The sequence below is a fragment of the Balaenoptera physalus genome (genome assembly GCF_965194825.1).
Source record: "Balaenoptera physalus genome assembly, chromosome: X".
NCBI lineage: Eukaryota > Metazoa > Chordata > Mammalia > Artiodactyla > Balaenopteridae > Balaenoptera > Balaenoptera physalus.
Genome location: NC_138903.1, coordinates 93,372,351 through 93,386,893, shown reverse-complemented (window position 1 = coordinate 93,386,893; position 14,543 = coordinate 93,372,351). Strand labels below are relative to the sequence as shown.

Here is a 14,543-nt window from a genome sequence, read left to right as displayed (position 1 = left end):
TTTCTACACATTGTATGAAGGCAGGGTCTCCCTCTTATCCTTTGCAAATGTTAACATGTACCCACTACTATCACCATTTTATTTGCTTTTTTACCTGTCCTCTTTAAGAATACTTTGCACATCAGAAGAATGTAAAAACTAAAGTACCAAGAATCAACACATAGAGCCAAAGAGTAAATGCAAACACAGGCTACCAATCAAAGTTTAAGACCTACTAGTCTGATATACTAAGTGGTCACTCATGAGAACAGCTGTTACTAGGTTAATAAGCTAATTACTAGAGTGAGATAGAAAGTAACAAAACATACAGAAGTGAGTAAATAGATCATCCCTGCTATACAATTGTACATATATAATAGCAGAGTCAACAGTAATTCTGAGCTGCCTGATAATTGGTCAGGCTAATAATCATTTATTTAATGAATAAATGAACATTTATTCATTTATTTACTGGTCCAGCTGATTCCTCACTAGTATGTTTAGTTAAAATGCCTGTGGGTGTCACAAAGAACTTTAATCTCAACACATGTCTATGGTTAATAATGACTCATCCTATTTTCCAAACATATTAAAGAAATTAATAGTACCTGACAAAAAGCTTTGAGGTACTTAGAGAAGTATACTGCATAAATATGAGATATAAGTATTAAAATTAATCCTTCCCCCATAAGGAACTCTGCTCAGTGTTATGTGGCAGCCTGGATGGGAGGGGAGTTTGGGGGAGAATGGATACATACACATGTATGGCTGGGTCCCTTTGCTGTGCACCTGAAACTATCACAACATTGTTAATCAGCTCTATTCCAATATAAATTAAAAAGTTAAAAAAATTAATCTTTTCCCTTCTGTAATTCTCTTATCTAAAATTATCACAATTCTTTCCTCTCTAAAGAACTTAATATTTTTCCATAATTGAGATAAGGGTTTTTCAGTTTGGGCCTTAACCAAAATTCCCTCTCCTCTATGGCAGGGTCTCACTCCAAATGTTCACATTCTTTCTGTTCCTTTGCTGACTCATCATCACAATCAGCCTTGAGACACACCTTGGTTATCATCTCACCAAGTAAAAATCTTATCAAACAGCTTAGCTATTAAATGGAAAATCATCATTATAACAATGGGAGGACTCCCAACACATTTGCAACGAAGGAAACAAACTACCTGTTATAGGTCCTCAGTGGACCAAAGCTGCTGTTCATGGAAAACAAATGTATAAAGCATATGCAAAATATCAATATATGGAAGCTCCGGGGTTGATACTGCATTTGTAAACAAAACTAAAATGTATTTTTGGGTATGATGCATATACTATTAATTCAATTTAAAAAATTCAGGTATTGGCAAAGACTAGACTGTTTCTATCAGAACTGGTCTCAGGCTAAGTTTGCCTTTCACTCTTTTTGATGGAGCTCCCTTTCTCACCCCTGTGTTCATAAACTGCTCCTAACTGTCAGGTGTGTCCTCCTCTGCATTACTCTAAGCCCCAGTTCTTTCCAACTTCCTTTTTAGGGACCATGCCCAGTGACAATACCTTTCTCTTATGGGAAACAAGTGCCAACTCTTACAGGTCTAATGCCACTGTTTCTGATTTTTCAGTATCCATGTGTTGCTTGATTTTGGATGGCTTCTCAGTCTTTGACTTTCTCACCTTGCTAGGAGCCCAAGATTGGTGTGTTCTTTGACCTGACCTATTTGCTCACCACCTTGCTGTAAGCTTCTGGACTTCAGGTTGTTACCTTGACTCTAGACTATCAGCTCTGTCTTCAGAAACCTCTGAGTTTTTCCTCCAGATCTCTTGCCTGGCCCTTATTTTGTGTTGAGTCTGATCTACGGTTGTCCACCATAACAGTGTAGGAGATAATTAGGGTAAGGATGTGAAGGAAAGTGGGAAAATTTCGGGTGTTCCCTAATTAACAGCAACACATGTGCCTATTAACAAAACCATATATTTATATAACACTCCTGATATCTCTATGTGATTTCTGAAAAAAAACTATTTCTAAAGAAGCAAAAGATCTTCCAAAGTTTAAGCCAGATCTGTACAAATAAAGTGTATAAAATAATTAAGGGACTTATTTAAACGATGCAAAGCCACCCTTCCACCTCAATTCTGAAGACACTTAAAAGTCATTTATGTGTGAATCAGCCAGGTGATATTTCCCTCAATTTTCTACAAGTTTACCTATAATATAAAATCCACTTTTATTTACATAAAATAAGCTATTTGAGTTGGAAGGGGTGCCTAAATTATTCTTTTTTCCCCCAGTTCATGTTGGATGTTAAGACATAGTCAAAAGAGGTAGCTTTATTTTTTCCCTTTTCAGATATTTAAAAAGCATACACTATCCACTTGTTAAAATGGGTTAGAGGACAGAACTGCTGAAAATAATTATAAAGCTGATGGTATTGATATTAATACAGACAGAACATGCTATTAGGGAATAGCGTCCTTAGTTGGCACATATTCCTAATAAGTTCCAAAAGTAGAGAGTTTCCTAACGTATTTTTTAGTCTCTAATCTATCCCTCCTATTATTGAGTGACACAGATGAATTTCTTGGTATTTGTTCAGATGATGAAGCATACATGCAGCTTCCTGGTCACTTAAGTGTACATCCCTTTGGAAAGTTTTGTTATACTGCCTTGTGTTTTATAGCCCGTTTTCAGGTATGCCTGCAGGTTCTGAATTAGTTTGCCATTTGAAAATGTGTTTTGGCATGCATTACAAAGGTCAAAAACTCAAAATAATTCTCTTACTCATTCTTATTCTCCCACTGAATTAATTCACACAGGATACTCTTTTAACTTATAGGATCACTTAACTTCTGTCCAAAATCCATTTTAAAAAAGGGAACAGAACTAAGCCCCCAATGCAAGGAGACTGAGTAAACAACAGTACTAACATGAATGGACATTATGGGTAAGTGGTAAGAGTGTCAACTTACTTAGGCCTCACTATTTATAAACTGCTTACTAACTTGGGTAAGTTATATGACTTCTCTGAGCCAAATTTTCTCATTTTAAAAATGATCCATAGACATTTCTCCAAAGATATACAAATGGCAAATAAACACGCAAAAAAGATGCTTAACATAATTAACCATTACAGAAGTGTAAATCAAAACCAAAATGAGATACCACTAAATACCTACTAGGATAACTATTATCAAAAGAAGGGAAAATAACAAGTGTTGGTAAGGATGTGAATAAATTGGAATGCTTGTGTATTTCTACTGAGAATGTAAAATGGTGTAGTTGCTTTGGGAAAAATCTGGCAGTTCCTTAAAAGTTTAAATTTAGACTGACCAGTGATCCAACAGTTCTATTCCTAGGTAGAAATGATAACATATATCCACACAAAAAATATGTACACTAATATTTATAACAGCATTCTTTATAATAGCCAAAGAGTAGAAACAATAAAAATGTCCTTAAATTGATGTATGGATAAATAATATGTGGTATATCCATACAATGGAATATTATTTGGCAGTTAAAAAGGGATGAAGTACTTATATAAGCTACAACATGTTTGAACCTTGAGAACAATATACTAAATATAAGAAGCCAATCACAAAAGACCACATGTTGTATGATTTCATTTATATTAAATGTCCAGAATAGGCAAATTTATAGACAAAGAACATTGATTAGTGGTTGCCTAGAGATGGTGGTGGGGGTGAAGGTGCGGGACTGAGAAGTGACTGCTAATGGGTTTGGAGTTTCTTTTGGGGATGTTGAAATATTCTGAAATTGACTGTTGTGAGGGTTGCACAACTTTGAATATATTAGGAATAATTGAAATGTATGATTTAAGTTGATCAGTTGTATGGTGTATGAATAATATCTTAATGATTCTCTTAAAAATGGGATAAATAGTTGCATCCGTCCAATAGAGTCATTGAGAGGATTAAATGAGATAACTCATGTAAAGTATTAATATAGTGTCAGTACGTGGTAAGCAATCAATAAATGATAGCTCTACTATCATTACTGCTACTACTACTACCACTACAACAACTACTACTACTACTATTGGCAATAAAACTACTAGTAGTAGTAGAGCTATTATTAAATAATCATACTAAATATTATTATAAAAATAATAATTATTACTAGTAGAGCTATTGCTAAATAATTACCATTTCACATGTAGTTATAATACATATAATACAATTATTATTGTTGCTGTTATTATTATTAAAATGTCTCTATTGGCCTGATAGCTTTTTTGAGGATATAATTTTGGGCCTAGATAAAGTTACCATACTCAGTATGCTGCAATAAAAATGACACAAACTTTGGAGTCAGACAAATCTGATCGAAATCCCATTTTTACCACTTACTAAATATGTAACCTCAGGAAAATTATTTCATCTGTCTGAGGCCGAATTTCCTCATCTGCAAAATGGTTCAACAGTACCTACTACTACTTTAGGCTCTTGTTAGGAATAAATAAGACAGTGTATGTACAAATGCCTATTGCAGTGTCTATACATAGTAAATTCTCAAATTTTGTTTTGATATGTATAAAATCATCGTACTGGCATTAGTGAAAGTGTGATGCAACACCCTCAAGCTTATATTAATTATCTCAATGAGGCATAAACTTCAGCAATGCCCCAAAATAGCAATATATGGAATAGAGGTCTGGTCAACAATCATGTTATTCCTAAGATGTTCATAATTAACTCATTACATTACAGATAAATCTTAAGTGTTAACTTTTTTCTTTTCATTGTCAAGTGCCTCAAAACAAGTATGATTAAGTTATACAAACTTAGACAAAGTAAGTAAACCAGATTCAGTCTCAAGCCTTAATATGGCAGCCAACTCTTAGGGAAAAGGCTTGGCCCAGAATTTCCAAAGTCGTAAATAATGCACACGTTGTACAATCTGGGGAATAGAATAGTTTGCAGTTTGGTGTAGCCCCAGGCTAAGCTTGTACATGTTATCCTGCAAAAAATAGATCTTTTGGAAACAGCTCACTAACCCTAGAATATCTACAAGGGACAGTGAACGCTGCCATGAACCAGCTCCAATTATGTGTGCCAAGAATGCTGAGTGAACTCATGATACCCTTCTTCTTCCTCTCCAAAGTCTTCACTTATTCAAGATTAAATTAAATGAAGGTTTTAAGGAGTTATTTGAAGTTAAAAGCATAGGAAGAGTATACAAAAACAAAAATAATTAAATAAATCCCTTGCTACCACCATTATATACACGACACATATACATGATTCGAGCTTATGGAATAATCATGTATAGCTATTTATATTGATATTAATTATGGCTTGACATTTTAGCTCAATTGGTTGGTGACCTGCTTTGGATTATTTGTTCTATGACAACTTTAGAAATAGTTTGCTACTTTGGCTAAACTGAAGAGACTCAGGGATATCATAAGTTTCCATTTTTAGTATTTACCATATTGAAGAAATGGTGGATAATTTATTATTATAAAAGGTTATATCTTGGCAATTTTTAATTATTTTCAAATAAATTTAGTACTTGGATTGAGGTTACAGAGATTTGTCATTATATTGAGTGAAAGTCAAAGAGTATAGAATTGTTAATTTATGAGGTCTTGCCACAAAAATGTCACTCTCCCTTTTCCCATCTCTGTTTTGGCCATTATCATATTGCATTGTAATTCTGCTTACACATCTCTCTTCCCCACTAGACTGAGAAACACCTTAAGGCCAAGGCCCTCATTTTGTTAACCTCTATATCCCCAGGTTCTAACACAGTGTTTGGCATCAACTAAGAATGCAAAAAACGTTTTTAGGTATATTGAGTTTAAAAAAAAGATTGATTTGGCTAAACAGCTAATTTCCTAAATTAGGGTTCAATCAGTTATTTTTTTGCCTCATAGTCCTGAGTATTGCATTAAATATTATGTTTTCCCTTATTCTCTTGTAGTATACAGTGGTCTCTTAGGGGACCTAATATAATTTTAAGTAGAAACTGCTGGTGACATTGATTTCCGACGAAGATTAAAACTCCTTATACACACAGAGAAAGTTTGAGCCAGTAGCACATAACACAGTCATTAAGTATGAATTTAAACAGCCTATAAAAATAAAACAAATTCTGAATGAGAATAGAAGAGAAATAAAGAGACTCTTTCATACTGGATCAGATTCATCTGGTATTCAATTAGCTTGGAACTATTCCACTGGTTTGAGTTTTCTTATATGATTGGGGCCCCCAGGCCTTCTTTTTGACTCTTTAACACAGAAAGAGAAAATAAACAGTATTTATATTTATTTTTATTTTTTCTATACCCTGAGGTTTATTATCAAAACAATAGCCTTTGCTTAATTTTTAGAACCAACATAGGAAAGAGCACTAGAAAGTTGCAATTTACTAATTTGCATACATTAGCAAATATGTTTTGGTCGTTATGAGCATAATGATCCAAAGTTATCCACAGGAATTATTTTCATTTAAACTCCTCAGGATAATGTAAATAACCATATTAACAATTAGCGAGTAAACACTTTTACTCAACATGAAGTTGATGTTCAGCATCTGAGGCGCCTAGTACTTTTTTGCTTCTACACCAGGGATCAGCAAGTTGCAACCCCGGGGACACAGCAGGCCCAACTTCTGTTTTGGTATGGTCCACATGCTATGATTTTTACATTTTTCAAATAGTTGAAAACAAATTGAAGGAAGAATAATATTTCATGACATATGAAAATTATGTAAAATTGAAATCCTAGTTCTCATAAATAAAGTTTTATGAGGACTCAGTCATGCTCATATAATATCTATACTACTTTCACACTACATGATACTTGTAATGAAGAACATATAGCCCACAAAGCCTAAAATATTTACTATCTAGGCTTTTACAAAAAGTTTGAAGATGCTTATTCTAAATCCATCGTTGGTAATCCATTTACCTTTGCCTGAAATTGCTTTCACTTGTCACAATCCTCAAAACTATTCTATTTTTTTTTTTGCATCTTTATTGGAGTATAATTCCTTTACAGTGTTGTGTTAGTTTCTGCTGTAAAACAAAGTGAATCAGCTATATGTATACATATATTCCCATATCCCCTCCCTATCCCATCCCTCTACGTGGTCACAAAGCATGGAGCTGATCTGCCTGTGCAATGTAGCTGCTTCCCACTAGCTATCTATTTTACATTTAGTAGTGTATATATGTCAATGCTACTCTCTCACTTCGTCCCAGCTTCTCTTCCCCACCCCGTGTCCTCAAGTCCATTGTCTACGTCTGTGTCTTTATTCCTGTCTTGCTCCTAGGTCCCTCAGAACCTTTTTTTTTTAATTCCATAAATATGTGTTAGCATACGGTATTTGTTTTTCTCTTTCTGACTTACTTCACTCTGTATGACAGACTCTAGGTCCATCCACCTCACTACAAATAACTCAATTCTGTTTCTTTTTACAGCTGAGTAATATTCCATTGTATATATGTGACACATCTTCTTTATCCATTCATCTATCGATGGACACTTAGGTTGCTTCCATGTCCTGGCTATTGTAGATAGTGCTGCAATGAACATTGTGGTACATGTCTCCTTCTTAATTATGGTTTTCTCAGGGTATATGTCCAGTAGTGGGATTGCTGGGTCATATGGTAGTTCTATTTTTAGTGTTTTAAGGAACTTCCATATTGTTCTCCATAGTGGCTGTATCAATTTACATTCCCACCAACAGTGCAAGAGGGTTCCCTTTTGTCCACACCCTCTCCAGCATTTATTGTTTGTAGATTTTCTGAGGATAGCCATTCTGACCGGTGTGACCTGATACCTCATTGCAGTTTTGATTTGCATTTCTCTAACGATTAGTGATGTTGAGCATCCTTTCATGTGTTTGTTGGCAATCTGTATATCTTCTGTGGAGAAATGTCTATTTAGGTCTTCCACCTATTTTTGGATTGCATTGTTTGTTTTTTTGATATTGAACTGCATTAGCTGCTTGTATATTTTGGAGATTAATTCTTTGTCAGTTGCTTCATTTGCAAATATTTTCTCCCATTCTGAGGGTTGTCTTTCTGTCTTGTTTATTTTTTCCTTGGCTGTGCAAAAGCTTTTAAGTTTCATTAGGTCCCATTTGTTTATTTTTGTTTTTATTTCCATTTCTCTAGGAGGTGGGTCAAAAGGATCTTGCTGTGATTTATGTCATAGAGTGTTCTGCCTATATTTTCCTGTAAGAGTTTGATAGTGTCTGGCCTTACATTTAGATCTGTAATCCATTTTGAATTTATTTTTCTGTATGGTGTTAGGAAGTGTTCTAATTTCATTCTTTTACATGTAGCTGTCCAGTTTTCCCAGCACCACTTATTGAAGAAGCTGTCTTTTCTCCATTGTATATTCTTGCCTCCTTTGTCAAAGATAAGGTGACCATATGTGTGTGGGTTTATCTCTGGGCTTCCTATCCTGTCCCACTGATCTGTATTTCTGTTTTTGTGCCAGTACCATATTATCTTGATGACTGTAGCTTTGTAGTATAGTCTGAAGTCAGGGAGCCTGATTCCTCCAGCTCCGTTTTTCTTTCTCAAGATTGCTTTGGCTATTCGGGGTCCTTTGGGTTTCCATAAAAATTGTAAAATTATTTGGTCTAGTTCTGTGAAAAATGCCCTTAATAGTTTAATAGGGATTGAATTGAACCTGTAGATTGTTTTGGGTAGTATAGTCATTTTCACAATGTTGATTCTTCCAATCCAAGAACATGGTATATCTCTCCATCTGTTTGTATCATCTTTGATTTCTTTCATCAGTGTCTTATAATTTTCTGCATACAGGTCTTTTGTCTCCTTAGGTAGGCTGATTCCTAGTTATTTTATCCTTTTTGTTGCAATGATAAATGGGAATGTTTCCTTAATTTCTCTTTCAGATTTTTCATCATTAGTGTATAGGAATGCAAGAGATTTCTGGGCATTAATTTTGTATCCTGCTACTTTACCAAATTCATTGATTAGCTCTAGGAGTTTTCTGGTAGCATCTTTAGGATTCTCTATGTAGAGTATCATGTCATCTGCAAACAGTGACAATTTTACTTCTTCTTTTCTGATTTGGATTCCTTTTATTTCTTTTTCTTCTCTGATTGCTGTGGCTAAAACTTCCAAAACTATGTTGAATAATAGTGGTGAGGGTGGACAACCTCGTCTTTTTCCTGATCTTAGAGGAAATGGTTTCAGTTTTTCACCATTGAGAACAATGTTGGCTGTGGGTTTGTCATATATGGCCTTTATTATGTTGAGGTAAGTTCCCTCTATGCCTACTTTCTGGAGGATTTTAATCATAAATGGGTGTTGAGCTTTGTCGAGAGCTTTTTATGCATCTATTGAGATGATCATATGTTTTTTCTCCTTCAATTTGTTAATATGGTTTATCACATTGATTGATTTGCATATATTGAAGAATCCTTGCATTCCTGGGATGAATCCCACTTGATCATGGTGTATGATCCTTTTAATGTGCTGTGGGATTCTGTTTGCTAGTATTATTTTGAGGATTTTTGCATCTATGTTCGTCAGTGGTATTGGCCTGTAGTTTTCTTTCTTTCTGGTTTTGTTATTAGGATGATGGTGGCCTCGTAAAATGAGTTTGGGAGTATTCCTCCCTCTCCTACATTTTGGAAGAGGTTGAGAAGGATGTGTTAGCTCTTCTCTAAGTGTTTGATAGAATTCACCTGTGAAGCCATGTGGCCCTGGGCTTTTGTTTGTTGGAAAATTTTTAATCACAGTTTCAATTTCAGTGCTTGTGATTGGTCTGTTCATGTTTTCTATTTCTTTCTGGTATATTTATTTTATGCATAACACTGACTGGTAGTTTAAGTCTTAGGAAACTCCCAGGAAAAATAGTTATCATCATCAATGAGAAGAACAGGGCACATTTCCAAATTCACCATTAACTGAAATGAAATGTCAGATCTCAAATCTTTTCATCCACATTTGTTCATGGCTTTTTCAAAGTTTCTAGGAGTCTGTTACAGTTTGTAAAGCATGCATTTGTGTTCTATAAAAAAAGCAGTATCCAAAAGAGAGTCTACCTAGCATCAACACATTTCAAGTGGGGCAGATATCACTATGATGCTTTAATAATTTCATATTAAAGTACAATATAAATTAATATACTGTGATGCAGTGTTATTTTTTCTTATAAAACTACTGAAAATATATTCCTTTTCAACTGCCAGAAACATAATTAGCCCTGGTACAACAAAGATTGTTTCATCAAATTTAAAGTTAAATTTACTTTCAGAGGGAGAAAATAAATGGAAGGTAATAGGGCCAGATTGAATTTGTGTGTGTGTTTTATACATTTCTTTTATCTTTATATTTCATACATTACCACAGGCAGCTTTAGCTGAATAGGCTTGCTTTGTGAGAACAATAATTTTAATATTATTTTGTTAAGAACATGTTTATCATCTCAAAATATATAGTTACTTGTTAAGATTAATCTTCTTTCAGCATTATAGTGTGAACACAATTTAGCAACAACCAAACTGTCATCACTATGTCAGCAAAAAGTATGTAAATTTCTATAACCTTGTGGATGACTAATGGATTACACTATAGGAGAGAGAAAGTCAAGATGTTTATTTTCCTCTAGAGACACAACAAAATATCTCTACTGATGCCAACTCCATGCACTAAAAAGTGTTCATCTGAACTGAAAATATTCATTTACTGGATTGCCTTTACAAATGTGCAGAACTGATAACTGAGTGCAACCCTCAAACAAACACATAAGTAATAATTCTAGGTCATGTTTTCTAAAACTGTCTTGAAGCTGATACTCAAATATTTCCTACAATATTTCTAACTTGGCATAAAATGCCTGCATGAGACTCTTGTTCATGGGTAAAATGGAATTCAAAATGTTCTAGAGAAAATTAATTAATGTTTGTTCCAGGTATCTATTGTTTAACAAACTATACCTAGCTTAGTGACTAGTGATAACCCTTTTTTTTTTGTTTTTCATTATGAATTTTTGGGTCAGAAATCTAGGAAGAGTTCAGCTCAGTGGTTTATCTCTGAACTACATGGCATAGGTCAGGGCATCTGGGACTGGAGGATCCACTTCCAACATGGGTTCTTACACTCACATGTCTGGTGCCTTGGTGTTTTATTGGCCTTTCTTTCTCCACATGGCATCTCAACCTCTAGGGTCTCTACATGTGGCTTGAGTTTCTCACAGCATGGTAGTTTCAGACCAGACCAAGAGATCCAAGGAGAAATTACAAGATTTCTTTTGACCCAACCTCCAACATCTCAGAATATCATTTCTACCATACTCTATTGGTCAAGTATATCCTAGGCCAACCAGATTCAAGGGGAGGGGAATGAGAAACTATGTTTAGATGGTAGGAATAGGAGAAAATCTGGGGCTAACTTTAATCCACTACAATGTTATCCCAAATTTTCAAATATTGGGATTTGACAAAACTGAACTTGGTAATGTGCTTAGCCATTTAGATTGGATTGTTGTATTTTGGGTAGTCCTCATTTTAGTTCTAGTTTAAGGATGTGTAAAACTGCATGTGCTTGGTAAACTGTAAAAAATGAAGTAAAATAATTTCTAGAAGTTTTGAGAACTTACTTAATTCTAAAAGTTTTCAAGATATAGACAGGGATGTCCAATCACCACAGTTATCTTTCTCTAGCTCATTTTTATGTCTAGGGTTTCTAAGCCCTCATCATTCTGACTGAAGAGCCCCCACCAACACTGAAGAGCTCTCTGGCATTTATAGTGCTTCTAACATCACCTTACTATTGAGGTATGAGTAAATTACAAAATGATTTCCAGTTGTGAATAAACAGTACTAAATAAATCTGTGGAAAAGTTAAAATCACTTAAAATTAACCAGTCATGTGCTCCTTGAAATGCCAAAGATCTTGTTTAAGTGATTTTGTTTTTCTTTCTCTGAATTACACGGTCGATTTAGCATCTTGGAGAAACAGCCTTTCTGGAATGAAAAATGGGCAGGTCTCCATCTTTCTGTCAATAAAGTTGTTTCCAAATTGTGTAACAAACTAAAAACTGAAAAGTTCAGCCTTGCATCTAATGTAAATTGGAAGCAAATTACTTTAATGATTTTACAGGGTGGTGTTGGTGAGCTTTTTTGGTATACATACCTATGTTGGAATACATATTTATAAAAAGCACACATCTCTGTTCTATTAGAGATGTCCTGAATAGAACAGACAAGTGTGACACCCAGTGAATCTGAATGAAATTTACTCCCTACAAGGGTCTCCCTCCTTACTTTACAGCAACACTCCTCACACTTTTCTGTTGAAGTTTGCTTAATGGCAGAGGAGAAGTATCCCCCTAGGGGCCACAAACACAAAATTTAGTCATGTTTTAATTGAAATAGTTGTGTGAATTTTGCTTGCTACTCCTTAGTTTATGTTTTCATATAAAAATAACGCATTCACTTAGCAACTTATCATTTGTTAAATCTTCAACAAATGATACAAGATCATCTTATGGCTTCATGTAACCCCTGGCAAACCAGAGTACCCTCGAGGTATTTTATATCAGTGTGGATGGAAAGATGTGAGTATATAAAACTTACTGAAAGAGTGTGTCAGCACATCTAGATTTGGCTTTAACAAAATGTGATGACTCTGCAAAATAATATACAAGTGGTGGGGAGACAGCCATAGTCTAATCTTCAACATTATCGACAAAATATTCACCATTTTCACAGCTTACTCTTGACAACATGTTTATTATTTTCTTTTTGTTTTAAAATACTTAACTCTGGTACTCATACTACTAGGCTGCATTAACTATAATGTGTTATATTTCATTCTTAAAAAGTGAACAAGCTCTTAGGAATGTAATATTCTCTCACTTATTTTTAAGATAGAAATAAGTCTCTAACAATCCAGGTTGTATTGGAAAGATCAAAAGTTGAGTCAAAAACTTCCGAAGTGACTGAAATATTGGGGCCAATTCGTCTTCCTTAGCTATATAATTGGTAGGTACCACTGGTCACATATTTCAATGTCATATGCCCAAAGTATGACTAATACGTTGCCAGCATATTTACCCAGTTCTCTTGTTTAGAATTGAAGAAATTATTAGAACTGAAGAATAGAATAAAACCCAAGATAGGTGAAAGCTCACAGATGTTAAAGAATGTAGTTTAGAGTAAAGGCCGTGGTTTGAAAGAGACACTAGCAGACCTCTGAGTTTCAAGCTTAAATTTCTTGAAATATAACGTTTAGTGGCAGGAGACTCAAAAAGGAGACTCAACACCCTGTGTCTTTGAATCTGTAAAACAGCACTAGCACCCATAAATCAACTTGTTATTTTTTCCTACTCCAGATGGTTCATAAATATTTAGGCTCTCAACCTGAAAACAAGTTTTAAATAGCCCTGGATTGTGCCATTGGAAATAATATTATCAGATCGTTTTAAAGTCTGTACTGAGGGGCTCTTTTATTTTAAAAAAGTGCTTGTTCTCCAGGAGCTAATGCTCTCTAAATAAAAATTTGGGACTGATAAGCATGAAAAGTTTTCTGTACCAATCACCAATTCATGACACCCAGGAATCTATCAATCACAGAGTTAAAAAGCTCTGTCCTACAGCACACTTAATACCCAGTGTAACCACTTAGTATTACCATTCCTTGATGCAATACAAACTCATTTCCTTAAACTGCTATTGCAATGAACTCCAGGGTTATAAATGAACAGACACAAATTGATTTGCATGTAATGACAGTAGCAATAAACCTTTCCTGGTTCATGCAATTTTCCCCATCTGTTAACAGAGAGGAAGTTTAGGACCTATTATTCCCAGAAGGAGACTTACCCAGCTGGACATCTATAACACTTGGCTGATTCTCCATGGGGAACAATGGCTTGGGAGGTTTGTCTGTGAGTAAAGCTAGAAGAGAAAATGAAAGAAGGTAATGGAAAAATTGAGATAAATTACAGGATGAGAAAGATTCTATCGTGTATGATATTTAATGTTTGTAGACTTGAGAGTACGTAAACATTTACTAGACAGTGTTCCTACTTGAGCTGTTACTCTATCCATACAATCTCCACTTCCCAGCACATTTAGAGCACCACTGATTCACTGTGAATAGGCCACTTTGACAGCTACACTTTCCAACAAGATCAAATGAATGGTCTATTTTGAGTGGTTTTATAAGCTTGTGAGTGTAAAGAAATACAGATTTTAAAAGTATAATCATATAAACATTAAATCTTCATACCCACTTTGTGGTACTAAATATTCTTAGTGAAATATAACCCTAATGGACATTTCTGGTGGACTGAACCTTCTATACCTCTGAATCATCCCTCACTCCCCACCTCAATCTCTAAAACAATATGATAAAACACTGGTACCTTCATTAGGATAAATGATCAAAAATACTGATTGAGCATCTTTTGTCCACTAAGTCCTATGCTAAGTGCTAAGGGAAAAGAAGTAAAATATTTATCTTTGCCTTCAATATATAATCTAGGACTACGAACACAGAATTAGCACATGAAAATAGATGAACAAAGAATACAATTTAGTAAAAATAAAATC

General features: G+C 34.6%; 1 protein-coding gene across 4 annotated transcripts in view; it reads right to left on the bottom strand.

Moving 5' to 3' along the window:
• Positions 1-14,543, bottom strand: part of IL1RAPL2 (interleukin 1 receptor accessory protein like 2) — a 1,100,174-nt gene that overhangs the window by 271,074 nt on the left and 814,557 nt on the right. For all 4 annotated transcript variants that reach the window (XM_082447592.1, XM_082447591.1, XM_082447594.1 and 1 more), the window contains one exon: positions 13,812-13,886. In XM_082447592.1, coding sequence (XP_082303718.1) covers positions 13,812-13,886 — 75 coding nt within the window. The remainder of the gene's footprint in view (positions 1-13,811; positions 13,887-14,543) is intronic.